At 40.1% G+C, this 17,379-nt stretch overlaps 1 protein-coding gene across 1 annotated transcript in view; it reads right to left on the reverse strand.

The window, feature by feature from the left end:
- The window catches only part of Mylk4 (myosin light chain kinase family member 4), a 71,025-nt gene extending 68,036 nt beyond the window's left edge, over positions 1-2,989 (reverse strand). Inside the window, exons 1-2 of the mRNA XM_055619100.1 lie at positions 2,973-2,989; positions 684-954 (exon numbers count right to left, since the gene is read on the reverse strand). Of these exons, the coding sequence (XP_055475075.1) occupies positions 684-954; positions 2,973-2,989 (288 nt within the window). The remainder of the gene's footprint in view (positions 1-683; positions 955-2,972) is intronic.
- Positions 2,990-17,379: the final 14,390 nt, after the last annotated feature.

The following is a 17,379-nucleotide window of genomic DNA, read 5'->3' on the forward strand; positions in this document are numbered from 1 at the left end:
CACACACACACACACACACACACACACACACACACACACACACACACCATAAATGCTTCCATGCTTTGGACGTATTATCCAACTTACTTCCGAAGCACCTAGCATCTCATTGATCAGATTAGGCAACTCCATGTGCGAATTTGTTGCAGCCCAGAGCGCTTGTTCTGCATGGTGATTACAAGGCTCTACCATCACGTCATCAGCAAGAAATGCTTCCCCTTCTCTGAACTTTGCTGTTAACAGCTCTACCTCTCACAGAGCTCAGGGCTTTCAGGAAATTAGAAGCTGCACACCGGGCCCCGTCCTTCTGCCCACGAGTTGTCATCCCAGCATATTCTATAGAAATGTGTGTATGTGTATATGCGAATTTGGTTGAGGGGGGTGATGGTGTGGAACTCAGGGTCTCCAGCATGCTATGCACAGCCTCTACCACTGAGCTACACTCCCAGTCCCCAGAAACTCACCTCAGAACTCCTCAACCACTGCAGGTAAAATACACATTCAAATGCCTCTGAACTCATCAATGCAACTCAAGTGTAGAGCCTACACACAGTCCTTAGAGAAGCGGAACAGAAATTCGTCCATTCCCAGGCTTCCTCAGCTCTACACACAAGGGACAACACCGAACCTGAAGGGGGCCACACAAGTAGCACCACCTACGGGATGAAGCAGAGCATGGTTACCTCGTTGTCTCCAGACTGCAGATCCAGATTGCCAGAGCTCTCTTCCAGAAAGCATTTCACCTTCTCCACCTCTTCCATGCACTGAAAAAAGGCCACCTTCTCCAGAGGGTTGCTGCTGTGGCATGAGCTGATCTCCTCCAGCCTCTTCACCTTCAGCATACTGGTAGTGAGTCTGAGCAGGCTGCTGTCAGAAGCAGGGCTTTCATCTCCCTCTGTCTCGGATTGGTAGAGCAGGACACAATCATGGCTTTTCAGTACTCTCTTCTCTTGACTATAAAGAAAGGAAACAAACAAACAAAACAGTTCAGACCATGTATTTACCATCAACTTTCCAAATCAGGAGCAACGTGGATATTCACACCAAAACTTTTCCTGTTGCTAGAACATTTAAAGGAATATATATATTAAAGAAATATATGTATACATATGATATACATATATACATATTTATATACATATATATGTATATAATATGTATATATTATATACATATATATGTATATAATATGTATATATTATATACATATGTATATTTATATACATATATATGTATATAAATATATATATACATATATATGTATACATATATATATTACACATTTTCACACAAAATCAAATAGTGAGATGTGCCCTCCCAGATGACCATGAATATCCTTCACTACATTAAATAAGACATACACTGAGGGAAACCCCAATTACATTTATGCAGTATCTTTCAAATTGGTTGTTCAAGTAAACCACAAGACCGTTTACACACAGGAATGGCTGGGGAAATAAAAGCCCTTTGTTAAAGGAAGTTTAGAGCCATCTACATTGAGAAGTAATAAATGAAAATAGAGCTAGTTCTGTCTGATACATCCCCTCTTCCCCTTTGTAGATGCCAGGAAAAGACTGATTCAGTCACAGGAAGAGGAGACAGAGAGCAAGACACCTATGCTGATAGAAATGACCGTTTCAGGTAGCTGCCGTCTGAAAGATTTCATTTGCACCCTTGATGTCTGTGCATCCCTCCTTTGTCCTTCCAGAGACTTCCCACTCCCATTCACCCCAGAAGTCCAAACTCCTGTCCCTTCAGGCTGCCCTGCTTTGAGTTTCATATTCCCATGCTGTGAGAATGGTGTGTGTGTGTGTGTGTGTGTGTGTGTGTGTGTGTGTTTTCCTAGATACTAGAAGATAAGAGGCAAATTGAAAATTCCACCACCATGTCATGTGGCCAGTTAACACACAGTCTGAGGGCTGGGGGGGGGGGGGGGGGTTGACCGTGCATAGCTTGTTACTCACAGTCCTGCCGGAAAGAAAGACTTGTCTAGGAAGAGGGGCTTCCCCTTCTCCCTCTGGAAATTGGGCCTCCTTCCTGGGCACTGTCTCCACCACAGCGATTCTCTGCATGCAAACCCCGCTTTACATTATTCAGTGCTCAGTATTAAACCCAACAAGCCACCCATGTTAGGCAAACACCTCTACCTCTGAGCCACACACCAACTCCTCCTGCCTACATCTTGAGACATGTGGTATTGATTTTTCAACAGAAAGTCAGTTCAGATGAAGGATGTGGCCAAACACCTTTTGTTGCATCTTTGTCAACAGCTGTGCACTGGGCTCAGCTTTGAATGCTCTCTCCGAAATGCCCTCCATACAAATTAGGTTACACACATGCTACAGAGTCACAGTTCTGGATATATAAATGCATCTATGTATTCACACACTACTTGGATATACAGGGGGACAAAGATTAAGAAAAGATTTGGATTTGTGTTTTTCCATGGCTACCTCTTGAGGCCCCTGCTTGAAATTCTTTGAAATTTGCTTCATTTTCTCTAATAACAATCGCTTTTAATTCTGCCAATGAGACTTTATTTTTACAATTCATAGAGTAAAATAACCTACTAGAGTTAAATTTAATGTTCTACAAATTTCTAAAGAACTTACTTTTTTTAAAAATTGCAAATAACATCAACCAGACCTCTACTAATTCATTATACACCACTAATCAGTATTTTAAAAAATTCTATGGAAAGAAATTTTAATCTAAGTAGACCGATGCATGTCTGTTTAACAGTAAACTGTGGCTAAGATATAATGTTGAATTGCAGGCCCTGCCAAAACTGGATCAGGGAGCCACAAAAACAGACACATTACAACAGAAATTTAGGTTTAAAACATAACTATCCCACAAAGAAATACTAAGCATTGAGCTCTGCCTGAAGTATGGAAGGACTTGTTATTTAAAGCAACCCAGGGAGAAAAATGAGATTGGAGCATATATAGCAATAAACAAAAAGTAATTACCATCTGTAGGAGGACATCCTGGAGCCTGAACCACTCCTCGAGTAGAGGATTCTTTCCGGCAGAGAAGAGGAATCTGCAGAACTGAAAAGGACTGCAGAACTCCCTGGCAAGATCCTTCACTCTCAGTGGGCAGAAGTGATCTGGAGTGACAAGTGTCTACCACCAGAGGAAGTCTCTTCCCTCTCAAATGCCACTTTGAGCCCCTGTTATAACTAATATGTTCCTTGATCTCATGTTGCTCAGCTGTTGCTTTCTTGGTCAGATGGGAAAAGACTATTAATTTTAGATGTCAGGCCTTTCAAAGCTGATGGCTCCATTTCAAAGGTCAGGTAAGGAGAGGACGAACCGAGAACACTGGATGAAATATCACCTTTACCTTCCCCTCTCGGTACCCCTGTAGTCACTGGGCTGGATTTGTGCTTGGTGGTCGCATACTCCACTCAGACCTGATTGCAGCTGCCAGAATGCAAGGGATGCAAGCCGAAAGTTACATGCACATCTGTTTGGACGTGTTATGAAGTGATCCAAATGTGGTAACGGGTCCTTCTGAATTCACATAGCAAGTATTGTTTAATTTACTCAGTCTTAATAGTATCTGAAAGGTCTCCATTTACGGGGAGGATCAAAGACACACATATGCATGTAGGTACAAAGACTAGAGGTGGATTTCTCACAGATTCTTCTTATAAGTAACACTAGGACTCTTCCCGAATCATCATGGAAAGAACCATCTTCCCAGGTCTACTTTTTCTAGATTTATATACTTGATATAAAACTTATGTTGCTGACAAACTAAAATTGACATTATAGACAGCTCTTGAACTCTTCATGACCCAGACAATTGTCACCTCTCATTCAGCCCTTACTGAGCCCTCTGTGGCCCATTGCCACCAGCAGCCTCTGGCACCTTTGATTTTTTTAATTTAGATTAATGTCATCAGTAAAAACGAAAATGGATGTTTTCCATTTTAAGTAGCATTTGACGGATTCTAGCAGAATCTTCTTTGAAAAGCTGAACTGTTGCTGTTTTTCTAGGATTCAAAAACTTAGTTCTTCAGGAAGAAGTTATTATCTTATTAAGATATTACATTATTAATGTTAAGATATTATATTATTCAACAAGATATTCCCAAAAGGCTAAACTGACTTTAAGTTATGAACATTTATAGGCATCATTAAACTGTGTCTAAATGCTGACAAAGGCAAGTCTTTCTCAGAATAAAGAATGAGAATGTGTGTTGGGTGGCCACACCCTCAAGTCAGACCATAAAAATGAAGTCATAATTCTTACCTCTTTGTCTCCTAGCCACAAGCATTAGATAGCCAGGGCCAGAAGATGCACTACTATAATCCAATAGTTAATTTTCACCATCCCACCCCCCTTTTCGGTTCTAGAATCCCAGGCATGCTTCCACATTTCATTTGGAGCTAACAGGCTTTGTGATGACTTAGACACAAGGTAAAAAGGGAAGACGGTAGACAGAAGGATTTACAGATTCCTTCTGTGCACCTGAAGGAAGAAGGTGATATGAAATGAGATAGCTGTAGGAGGTGCAAAGTTGGGGGAGGGGGGTCTGGAGCTCAATTTTTGACAAGTGCCTTGAGCATTCAAGTTCAATAGTCATAGAAATGGAGGTCTACGGAAGGGTATATGCTGGAGTTGCAAGTTTGTACAGCCATCTACACATGGATATTGCCATATATAATATGTACTCAGTAAGTACTTGCTACTTAATCGCTAGACAGACTTGGCTGTACCTAGTGTCTTAAATTTTCAGTTAATTGAAAGAATTCATGCTGTCTGTCTTATCAACTTTGGTGACAGTGACACAGTTATGCTAAGTCACACTGTTCAAGCTTGATGATTGGGAGCACAAGGTATCTGGCACAATAGTTGACCACAAAAATCTATGTGTCTAGGCGTTATGTGCATTCTCATACCCCTCTCCCTTGCTCTGAAATGCTTAAAGATGCTCGTTATACCTAGAAAAATTAAAAGTAAAGCTATGAGAAGTCCCAGAAATACTCTTCCATTGTTTCCTTGACATTTTTGGACTTACATGACTTTTCAAAATGTAAACAGAAGGAGAACAGCCTTTCACAGACCTAAGAAACCCTTGATTGTAAAACCGAGTGCTCAGTGCTAAATACAACATCTTTATCCAAACCGCCACCTTCCCCCACTATCCCACTAACGAGATTCAGAGAACATCACTAAAGAGGAGGTAATGTGAGAGCTGGAGGATTCAAAGGAGTGGAGCTGTGATGAGCATCCTGTGGCTTCACACTTCTGAACTCACAGCAGCTGTGCTTGCCTGTACAAGACCTGTGCAAGATCAAACCAGCCTAAAGGGTGCTCTCCATGCCTCACCCCTTACTAGCAGTTGAAAGCTGCTGGGGGGAGGGAAAAATCATTCTTTTTAAGAGGAAATGAAGTTGGAAAGGGGACATGTTGGAGGAACATGAGAAAGTTGAAGGAGGGAAATGGTAGTGGACATATTTTTCATTGTATACATATATGAAATTCTCGGAAACAAGAACAAAATTTCTTAACTTTATTTTAGGCAACATTCCCACTACCCGAGGAAGAGACTCCAAGCTGAGGAGCCACATGAATCGGAATCATTGATAGTTCACCTTCTCTTCACATTCAAAGCAGGCCAGGAAAAAAAATGTAGATTATTTATGTTTGTGTGGAGCTTTCTGAATTTCTCCAGATAAAACAGGCTTCTACACACAAGAGTGGAGGAATCAACATGGATATTGAAATGCAGGTAAAAGGCCGCCTCATTCCAGCTGTCTACTTAACAATCATGTGTTCCGCCTTCCACGAAGCACCAGAGAGTATGACCCTAAAAGCAGAAATTGATAAATTGCACTCCATCAAAATTCAAAGACTCTGCTCTTTAAAAGACAGCATTAGAAAACTTAAAAGACAGCTATGGCCTGGAAGAGATGCTTTGGTAGCACAGATTTGATAAAGGGCTTGTGTTCAACAGATTGTTACAGCTCACTAATGGGATGCCATAGGTCCCAATTTTAAAAGCAGACACAGGATTTGAATAAACAAGCAGGATATCAGTCATCAGAAAGAGACAAATTCAAATCACAACAAAATAGCATTTTGAACCCAATGGGAGAGTGTTAATTATAAAGAGATAGAGAGAGACAAACATGACTAGAAGGGAGAGAAAGGGGAGCTCTCATCAGACAGCAGATGGGAATAGAAAAATGACACAGACTCTTTTCAAAGTGTGATATCAGTTTAAGCTACTTCCCATAAGTCTAGTACTTCTGGGTACACAGGAAAGAGAAATGAGAACACAAGAACATGAAACCCTTGCACATAAGTGTGGCAGTTGCCACAATAAGAAACAACCCAAATGTCCAGTAGCTGGTTTGGTGAAGTGGATAATAAAAAATGGTATTTCTATTCAAATAGAATACTATTCAGAAGTAAAATACCAATACTTCCTATAATATGAATGAACTAAAACATGGTGCTAAATGAAAAACGCCAGAAACAAAGGCCAGAAACTATGCAATATAGCCACATACTATGGGATTTATATATAATATATATAAGTCCCATATACATATCAGTCCATAGACATTGAAAGCAGTGTGGTGTCAAGAATCAGCTGTAAACAGATCTCACTGGGTGGTGCATGATATAACAATTACACAACTCACCAAATGTCTTAAAATACCATTAAGTCGTATATGTTAGAAGGGTGAATTTTGTGATCTGCAAAGCACACTTTGTTAATGTCACTAAGAAAAGAAGAAAATTCAGTTTTAATATGATTCATAAAGAAATAATCTTGTCAAGAGAAGGAGGGAGGGAGGGCTTTTGGGCCGTTTGGAACCGGTTGTTCCAAGTGACCAAGGCGGGGATCCAGGGAGACGTAAATAAAACCCACAGTGCTGGGGCAGCTGGGGCTGAAGAAAGGAAAAGGATGAATGGGAGAGTGAGTTCCATACTTCTCTTGTACAAATGCCAGATGAAGTGAGATTTTGTAATTGGTTAAAACTGCGAGCTATACGAAGTTAGCCTCTCTCACTATTATCTCATTGGCCATAGAATTCTTTCAGCCAAGAGGGTAATGCTGTTACCTAATGTCCAGACTTGTTTACAGTCCATCTGATATTAGACCTTTAAAATTTCCAAGTGACAGTGAGTAAGTAGCTAAATATTTTGTAACAAAAACCAAGGAGGGTAAAACTCCCAGGCAGGCTGCAGGCTTAGTTACGTGGTAAAGTTCTTGCCAGCATATATGAGGCCCTGAGTTTTTCTCCCATGCCACAGAAACCAAACAAAGAAACAAACTCATATTTCTTAGGCATGTAATTCGTTTTCTGTTTCTTTTACTGTTTAAAACATGAAAACAAAAGAGGTGCTATAAAACTACATAAAAATTAGTTTATTTTAAAGGTACTAAAAAAACTGTCTTATTAAATTATTCCTGTAATGGTTGGGTTAGCTGTTCTTTTAATTATATGCCATTTTATTTATTGTTGAATGCAAATATCTATCACTGAGTTGATACGTTATTTAGAAAACAGCACATGATATTTCATTGGGAACAAAGTACATCATGCAATATGCATCATAAATAAATTGGCAAGTAAGTCCCCAAAGCTATCTATGACTTTTACACCGTTTTGTTGTCAACCTTTGTTTCCCAACCTTTAATAAAACAAACCTGGAGGCTAAAGATGTCGCTCAGTAGGAAAGCGCTTGTCTAGGGTGCATGAGGTTCTGGGTTTGGTCCCCAGTATAGTAAAAATAGATAAATTTCAAATATTTTCAAGTTCAAACTTGCACAGGCCTTATGAGAAGAGTACAGTAAGTAGCTATTTACGATTTTCTTATCATCACCAAATGTTAGTATTTTCCACAGTTGCTGTTTCTGTCTTTCTTCCAGAAGTTGCAGTTTTCACAAGACTTTATCCCTGTATGCACAATTGTGTCTCCTCAGAAGGAAGACATTTTTACATAACAGGGCCCAGTCAAATATCCCATAGTGTATTTGCTGTAAAGTTTTTTTTTTTAATCCCCTTTTCCTTATTTAGGAAGCAATCAACCTATTCTTTTTCCTGTTATTCTACTTGGAATTGTTGTTTTTGAAAACTCCAGACAAACAGCTTCAAAAATTATCACAGTTTGAATTGCCTGATTGTGTCTTCATATATAGAACCGAGTAAGAGTTGTGGCAAGAAAACCAGAGAAATTATGTTTGTCTCAGGATATACCAACAGGTGACACACAATGCCACCCATGCTGTCATTAGTTAGTAATGTTAAATTTGATGATCTGAGTATAGTGGTGTCCACCAGATTTCTCTAATGCAAGGTTATCTTTTTCTCTTTCAAATGATACCTGAGTTATGGGACTCTGAGAATCCTGTGTCCCAGAAATTCACTGCCCAGGCCCTTGGTATCTATTTTTGATCAGATGGATTAACATGCTGATTATGTAATAGCGATCTTGATTGGATGGATTACCATGGTGATTATGTAATATAGTGAGTTACTGAGCCTGTCTGTCATTTCTTACAAACTCACTTGCATTATTCTAAATCACAATGCTTCTTTCCTGAACCTGCATCTCTCTTTGAAGTGTCAGTATAAAGTAAAACAAACAAACAAAACCTTACATTCTTCATTTTGATGCTCACATTGTCAAATTGTTGCCTATTTGAACAACAGAGCTGCTGTGTTAGCTATTGTGTACTTTTGATGCACCAATACTATCTTTGATTACTCTTTACTTTTTTTGGAACCTTTCCACTCTATTTCTTTAATTTTCCATTTCTTCAAGGAACATTGAAAGACATTTCAATATCAAAACCAGGCCACAAAGATGCTCTTTAAAAATCAAGAACTGGGCACAGGTATGCTCCTTGACTGCTTCCAGTCATGACAATGAAAATCATTAGTGTTTTATATCATGTGCTCATTCACACATATTTATGATTCCACCCCAACACTGTAGGATTCAGCCTTTTCCCCACATTCCCCATGTGTATTTCTTTTCGTCTGTTCTTTAAGCCCAAGGAGGAAAGTAAGATGCTTGCTACAAGGTAAAATTCACACTGCTGCTATTCATTTTATTCATTCTAAGCAAGTGAAGGGCGTCCAGGAGGCTGCTGTCCACTTACAAGCCCCACCCCCATCCTATGGCATGAATCATCACTTTCAGGAAGTAGAGGAACAGTGTATTTATGTTGACGTGCTTAGAAACGCCTTTCTACCTTCTAAATTGGAAGAGGATTTGAGGAGCCAGAAGCAGCTTATGATACCAACGAGGCATGAAATTACAGAAGTTCGAACCTTAAGTCATGTTCTCTCACCAAAGCTGGAGGATTTCTCCCAGACGGCAAGGCTCAGGGGAGAAAGTTTCTACAAGGAAAAACACTGTACTGGGGGGATGGTAATGGCTGGTGTGTGTGTGTGTGGGGGGTGCTGGGGACACCTCACCTGCTGCTGGGGTGAGTTTGCTATGAAAGGTAAAAGATTTTTAGGCAGGCTGTAAACTGGGCAACTTCAGAACAGTTCAGAGTTGCCAGTGTTTATTCTATATGTTCAAAAGAGTTGAAGAATGTGGTTGCAAGTGCTTCAGTAGTCTGTAAAGACTCACTGCAGCCAACAAGAGAATGGAAGGCACTGCTAATGCAGTTCCCACGCAGAACAAATGTTCACTGTGATGGAAGCTTGGCAAGGTGTGTGTGTGTGTGGGGGGGGTGTTACTACTCTCACACACTGGGTAGAAAACGAAGTCCTAGCTAATCATTATGAAAGGCACCTTGAGCACACTCTTGGGCCACATCAAGGCATTTTTAAAAGCTTGATTTTGAAGGAGTGGATTGTACCAAGATGTTATCCTTGAAGGTATAATAGTGACATTTTTAATGTTCAAACCATTAATGGGGGTTGAAGATTTAGCTCAGTGGTGAGAGTATGTACCTCTGGGATTCAATCCCCAGCACTGCCAAACATAATAATAAGACTTTGCAATAAAACATTAAAATAAAATGTAAATATAAGAGTTGTTTAAACAGCACAGTATTTCCATGAGTAAAGTAGCATCATTAGTCATAATTAACAATATAAGAATAAATCTAACGATCAAGTTGGGAGAGAGAAAAAAATGAAAGATTCCAGAATGGTATTTGCAGTAGGTTCTAAATTATTTGTTTGCTTGTTTGTTTGAGACAGGTTTCATTCTGGTTGTCCTGGAACTCATTATGTAGACCAGGCTGGCATTAAAATCACAGAGATCCACCTACCACTGTCTCCCAAGTGTGAGATTAAAGGACTGCACCGCTATACCCAGCTACAATCACAATTTTATGGTTAAGTAGATACCGTCCATAAATAGTAAGTAAATTATAATATATGGAAAAGATAATAGAAAATGTCAAGTCAGACAATATTGTTGCAACAGGTACAATCTATGCTTTTCTAAAGTTATCCACTGGTCTATAAGTGTTTATTCTCTTTTTAACCTGAATGAAATCCTATTTTAATAAAATGATAGATAACAGTAAAGAGGCTAGCCCGGTGAGAACTGGTGGGTATTCAAGAGAGTAAGCTGAGGTTTCAAGTTGAGATTTGCTCATTGTGCAAATTCAGAATGGCTGCGTGGTCATCCTAAGCCTTGGTTCTTCTCGTCTGTTAAATGAGAATAACAATATTTACCTCACAGAGATGAGGCCTAGGAAATGAGGTGAAAGTGATTGATGTGTCCCAGGAACTTGACAGATGGCAACTGTTATCATTGATACTATTATTGCCATAAATGTTACTAAGTTCGTCCCCCCCCCAAACAAAAGATATCAGCTAAAACTTTAACCTAGATCCTAAAAGGCAAAACCTTTCCGAGTATTTTAATTTTACTATTCCACAGTGCACCTGTAAAATGTCCCCCCCCCCCACTGGGCTGTTACATACAGAAAATACGAACTGTAAATATAGCTTAAGAAGAATAATGAACATTCATAAAGCTACCACCGGGTCACACACTAGAATACTGACAGCACCCCTAAATCTCATTTCTTTACCTCCTCTCAAACTAACTTCTAATCTGAGTTTTTAGATGATGATTACTTGGATTTTCTTCATAGTTTTACCACTTACATGTGTACTGGAAACAAATAACTTCATGCCAGTTTAGGATTTGTGTGTGAATGTAGCCATACTGCCTGTATTCTTTTATATCTTTTTTTCCAACAGTCTTTCTCTGGTTTACTGGGTTTTTTTTTGTGTCTGCTAGGTTTACTTATGTAATATTCCATTTTATAACTATACAAATTATGCTTTTATTACACTACTTACTAACTGATGTTGTGGATGTTTTGGTTTGAGGCTGCTCTGAACTCTACAGTGCACATAAATGTAGATACTAATTTATTCCCACCAGCTCCCCAGTAATACTTTTTACTCTTTTTAATGCTTTTTGCAAATTTAGTTAGCATGTAACAATGTAGCGTTTTAAACACTTAAACTGCATTTCTCTAATGACTAAATGGTTGAAGTTGTCACATATATGCATATTTTGCTTCCATTAAATGCATATACAAAGATTTTAATCTCCTGCTTTGATACATTTCTATTATTTTATCATTAAGTAGGGACTTTCAAATATGTCTTAAATGTTATGTTTGAAATATTTTATTAATAACATTTATGAATAATTTTATTGATGTTGTGTTTAATAGATTTTCTTTTCTGAGTACTTCATAATTTGAACTTCCCATTTAGGAATTTGTTATGAACTAAAGTAGATCCAGTATTCTCCTATGTTCTCTCATCATCTCTTACAAAAAAGTTTATCCGTTTTTCACTAATTATGAAGACAGCCTGTTTCCCGCAGTGATACTCATGTTTAGGGGCTATCTTTTGAGAAGCTCCCCCAACCCACTGAGGACGTCTTAGCTCTTCTTAGCACTTGTAAAACATTTGTAGAACCAGCTTGTTAGTTTATGCACACAGACACACACTCACACACACCTATAGACTGGGATGGAACTGAACCTATGAATGAGTTTGGCAGGAATTCACATCTTACACTAACGAGCATTAGGAACTGCAAGGATGTAATATCTCTCCATTTATCACATTCCTTTTCATTTTCTTTCAGGGAGATTTGTACAACCTCCCTCCAATGTAGGAAGAAAACCATCTCTTTATATCTTTCATCAGGTTTATTCTTAGGTAATGCATATTTGTGATGTCTCCTGCTTTTGTTCGTAAGCTTTTTTTCTACTTACAATATTGAATATTTGAAGCACACAACTCGTTAAACTGATATCACTCAAAATAATTTTTCTATACATAATTCTTCAGTACATATAACCTACGAATAAAGATGTGTCACTTTTCCATTACAGTTCCCAGCCTTTTATTCTTTACAACATGGAACAGAAAAGGTCTGACATTTATTACGTATTTTCTTGGCAGAAACGTAATATTATCACTAGTTTTTGTTTGTGCCATTCTTGTTGGAATGGGGTGACATCCACTATGGTTTTAATTTGCATTTAAATTTCATCTCTAGTTGGTTATTCACATACTGTGTCTTGGGACTTTTACGTATTTACAAAGGGGCTTTGTTTTACTATTGCAGTGAGATCTCTTTCCATATTCAAAACACAAGTCTATTTTCTCTGTTTCTTTGTGTGTTGATTGTAGTTGCATTTTCCTTTTTTCTTTACCATTCGGCTAGCAGAGCCCAGCGTGTCCCCCTACATATTTCTGGAAGTTCCTCAAAGACTCAACTGTATTCACAACCAATCCATCAGTGAGGCCACTGACGAAGACCCCACCAGTGGCCTGCTGAGGATGCCCACACATCCTCAAGGTCTGTGCTGTAGCTGCTTCAAGCAGCTGTTCCCCGAACCACCATCTTCTGTGGCCAGAGCAAAGCCGGGGAACACGGCTTCCGTCCTTTCAGATCTTGGAGAAAAGCTGCTTTCCTGAAAGTTCTGCTCATATCTCACCTTCAGCCTTCTTGCCATTGGACTTCCGACCCAAAAGTGTCGGGAGAAGAAAATATATGGCATGGCTGCCGTACATCTCTTTAGTCAACCCCACCGCTTTCAAAAAGGACCTGTTGTTGTTTGTTTCTTTCATCTCTTCATTCTTCCTAGATGGCTATTTTACTTTCACCTCTGAATTTTTTTTTTTTTGGAAGTCTTCTCTAAATATCTAAATCAGCAGTAAGCCTTCATCTGACTTTTACTAGTTTAAAAGTGCCAGTCAGGTGGTTTTCCCAGTCGAAACAGAATGTTCCAAAGCATTAGCCTTGGGCAAAATGAGTTAAGCCTACACATTAAGTCTGCCCAGTTGCTTTCACCCACTGATTCTATTCCAGCACAGTCCACAGCATGTGAGGCCCAGTACTTGGCTGGCGAGGAGAAGAACTTTACCCTCTGGTGGAGGTTGGCAGGAGGAGTGGAAACAGATATAGAAACTGGCGGTTGGGAAACTGCCACGTAACTGCTAGGAGGGATAGTTGGGGTCAAAGAAGCATATGGCAGAGAGCAGCAGAGCGGCCCGGGGCCAGGGAGAGGCTAACAATAGCGGCTTTATGTAGAAAGGTAACCCAGGGTTACCTAGTGGAAGGCTAGAAAGATACTCTAGGGTGAGGAGGCAGGGTATGCAAGGGTGGGGAGCTGGATTTGAACATAAAAACCACCTTGAGTGCTTCAGATCGTTAAACATCATAACAGCTGCTCGCTGAGGGGGAGATCATAGAGTTAGGCGGGTGTCTTTAACAGAGTTTTGTTGTTCGTGAGTCAAGGACTAATACAGATTGTTGTCAATTGCTCATAAGATAAAGATGCATGCTTTCTCCAATAATTTTGCATCATTTAGTACTAGGACGGAAAACTCAGAAAGAATTGTCCCGGGCATCAGCTGTGTATTCTGCAATTCAGTTCTGACACTATGCGGCTCAGTAAGTACATCCTTTGCTGGTGAAAAGCCATATTCTCCACACAATGGCCCCTCCCACTTTTCACTGAGCTGACTTGCTAGGAATTACTTTCGCTTCTAACTGAGAAAGTGCAAATGTGGGATAGTTAAGTGGAAAATCTTAACAGAACTCACTGAAAAGAGAAACTATGCTTAAGTGGTTAAGGTTTCATCATCGAGGAGACACAAAGGGAGAGTGTGCAGGGAGATGGGCAAGCCCTGAGTATTGTCGACAATGGGCACAGCCCTATCCAGAACTCCAAACCTTGGACCCATGGGACACTGGCAAAATTGGCTCCCCATGTGGGCCAGGCTAGAGACGGGTGGCAAAGCTCTCCTCAGAGTATTAGTATTAGTGTTTTAATTTGGTCAGTGTGTGCGAAGACTAGCAACTTAGCTTCCTGTTCCCTGATGTTTACAGCCTGAGACTGCTGTCCTCCAGGGACCTCCTTCCTATCCAGGCTAACTAACCCTGACTGCCTGGCCACACACACACACACACACACACACACACACACACACACACACGCCACAGTCTGGGGTGCACATAATAAACATGCTGAGATTTCAGGTTGCAGGGCCTAGAGTTAAAAGAAACTCCCGCCATGTCCCGGTTATTCTGTATGTGTGTCTGTCCTTTTTTCATTCCATCCCTGCAGCTAGCTACTCAGCCTAAGCCTTGCAGGCCACAGTGTGTTAGTCAGCTTTCTATTGCTGTTAACTACATGCTTGAGATAGCTGTGAAGAGGTCTATTTGGAATCGCAGTTTCAGAGGTCCTTCCAGAATCAGTTGACTCCATTGTCATCAGGCCTGAGGTGAGGCAATCGAATGTCAGAATAGGAAAATGAAAGCTGAACTCAGAGCAGCTTTCCTTGCTAGGAAAGAAACTGGTGGGGCTAGGATTCCAATATCCTCTTCAAAGACACCTCTCCAGTGACCCCAGTGACCGGCCTCCCACCAGGACTCATCTCATGAAGGTTCTGTCATCTCCCAGTAGTGCCACAGGCTGGCAAATAAGGCTTTAGCAGACTAGTCTTCGGGGGACACTCCAGAACCAGACTTAGAGCGGTAAGGCCCAGGGTGCAGGCGTGGGGCTCCATGACCTCTTTTCCTCACGTAAAGGCAAACCACCCTCTCTCACTTCACTGTGTTCGCCACCAGGAAGTTCTGCTGAGTTTTTAGTGGAGGTTCATCTTCTAGGCAAAATTGATTAAATCACCGCCCAGGTTCCAACCGCAGGGAACACTAAGCATTGCCTTATTTGCATAACACAGTCTTCTTATCACTCAGGAAAACCCCAGATATGGAAGATCTGTGCCAGCTGGAAAAAGATCAGATAAATTTACTTATTTATTTTTTACTACGTTACAAATTAAATCGGCTAGAGACCAGGTATAAAGGAAATAAGCACAAAGCTCTCTGAAGATGTTTCGCAAGGACTATCTCTCCCCATGAGCTATCTCTAATTGAGCATATGTGGAAGAAAGCTGCTCACTCAGCTGATGCCCCCTGCTGTTACAAACTCACCACTCACATGAAACAAGGTACTTCTCACCGAAAGGAGCCTGCAAAATATGCAGCCTGGAGAAAGCAGGACAGTCTATGCCCGAGCACAACTTCAAACGGTTCTCCTTCTTACCATCAAGTTAGTAAGCAGTTTCTCCCCTCTTCCCATAACCCACAATGATGCTCACAAATGGTGTGTGTGGATTTGAACATGCTTCTTGTGTCGGCATAAGTTTCTCTTTAACAGAGGAGCTTTCTGTTTTACAAAACCAGATGCCATAGCCTTGGCTTTTATGTGCATGAGACCGTGGGCTGGTATTACCAGTGTCAACCTAAAAGCACTTGAAACTACTAGGAAGTCACAAGTATGAAAGAAATTGACTCTTCAAAATCCATGCATTTTTTTTTAATATCAATAAAGGTAGGGGAAGAGTTTAAAGGTCCTACTTGCAGTACCAAGAAAGATATCTATAATGTATTGGAATAAATGTGATACTCAATGTGCCATAGAATCAAGAGGATGAAGAGAAAGAAACGTGAGCCTTGGGTAGGGTAGGGGGATCATGGAACAACGGCTGCAGATGATCCCAGAGGCAGCTTTGATGAAGGTGGCTGAAGATGGCTGAGATGCTTGCCATGTGGGATTACCTAGACTTGAACATGAACACGAGGGGGCAGACAAGGTAGAGGAAGCTCACAGTCCACCCCTGTCCAAGCACAGCAGGGTCACATCCTGGTAATGCTCATCGAACTGCCGAATCAGAAGGTCCATTCCAGCCTCTAATGACTCCGTGGTTCCCACCCTGACTCTGAGGCAGGAAGAAAGTGTACACAGCTCAAAGTAAGCACTCAAGGACCGCTGAAAACCCTCAGTGACTTCTTAAAGGGGAAAATCGTCTAGGTTTTTGGTGTGAATGCATCGAATTTTCTGTAATTTTACAACAGTGTTTACATGCATTTGTATTTATGTTGATTCAAAAACAAAGTTTGGCTAGGCAATACAAAATAAAAAGGGTTTTGTTTTTGTTTTTTTTTTTTTTTTTTTCAGTCCTTGCTGGTATGCTTTATTTTTGTACTATCGCCATCTAGTGGAGAAAACCTTGAACTTCAGAGAGCTAAGATTTGAGAAGAAATGCAGGAAGGGGCATTATACTAATTTTATTCATTCAGTTCTCACATGGACCGTAAGGTCATTGTTCTTCCTTAATATTTGGAAACAGAGTTAGAAGTTAAGCAGATTTACCGAGGGCCACACTGTGATTCACTCAATTCTGGATAACTTGAAATTAAATATAGTGAATTTTCACCACATAGTACATTCAAATGGTCAACTCTATTCTTGTCTTTGGGATCAAATATATATCACAACAACATCAACAGGAACTAAAAAGGGGTCTCCCAGAGACTGGACCATTTTTCTTTACCCCTGAAACCCTACTTCCTATATGAACCAGCCATTTTGTTCATCATTGAGTTTAATATTCTCAGATCTTAGGTATGTAACAGAATTTGTAGTTTCACTTCACATTAGCTATTGCCAGTTTACTTCATAGACTAAGATAATTAAACCTTCAGTGGAAAAAAAAAAGCAAATAAGAGTTTTTATAGTAGCTCTTGATGGTATGCTGTTGGGTAGTAGATTAAACAAAAACTCACTTTTTGTCAAGGTTCCTAGAAGTCTTCATTTTCTCTTAATATATTTAAGTTCTGATTATCAACAACACAGTAACGAAAGTTTGATATTTTCAGTACCCCATGGTATTTGAGAGGTTGAGGAGAATTCCAGCCTTAGCAACTTAAGAAGTCTCACTCCTCACAATCTACATGTGTGTATTTATGTGTCTTTTAAAGGTTTATCACTTTTGTATGTATGTCTTTTGCCTGCATGAATGGTTGTGCACCATCTAGGTGCAGTGTCCC

The sequence above is a fragment of the Psammomys obesus genome, unplaced genomic scaffold (genome assembly GCF_907164565.1).
Source record: "Psammomys obesus unplaced genomic scaffold, mPsaObe1.curated_primary_1811, whole genome shotgun sequence".
NCBI lineage: Eukaryota > Metazoa > Chordata > Mammalia > Rodentia > Muridae > Psammomys > Psammomys obesus.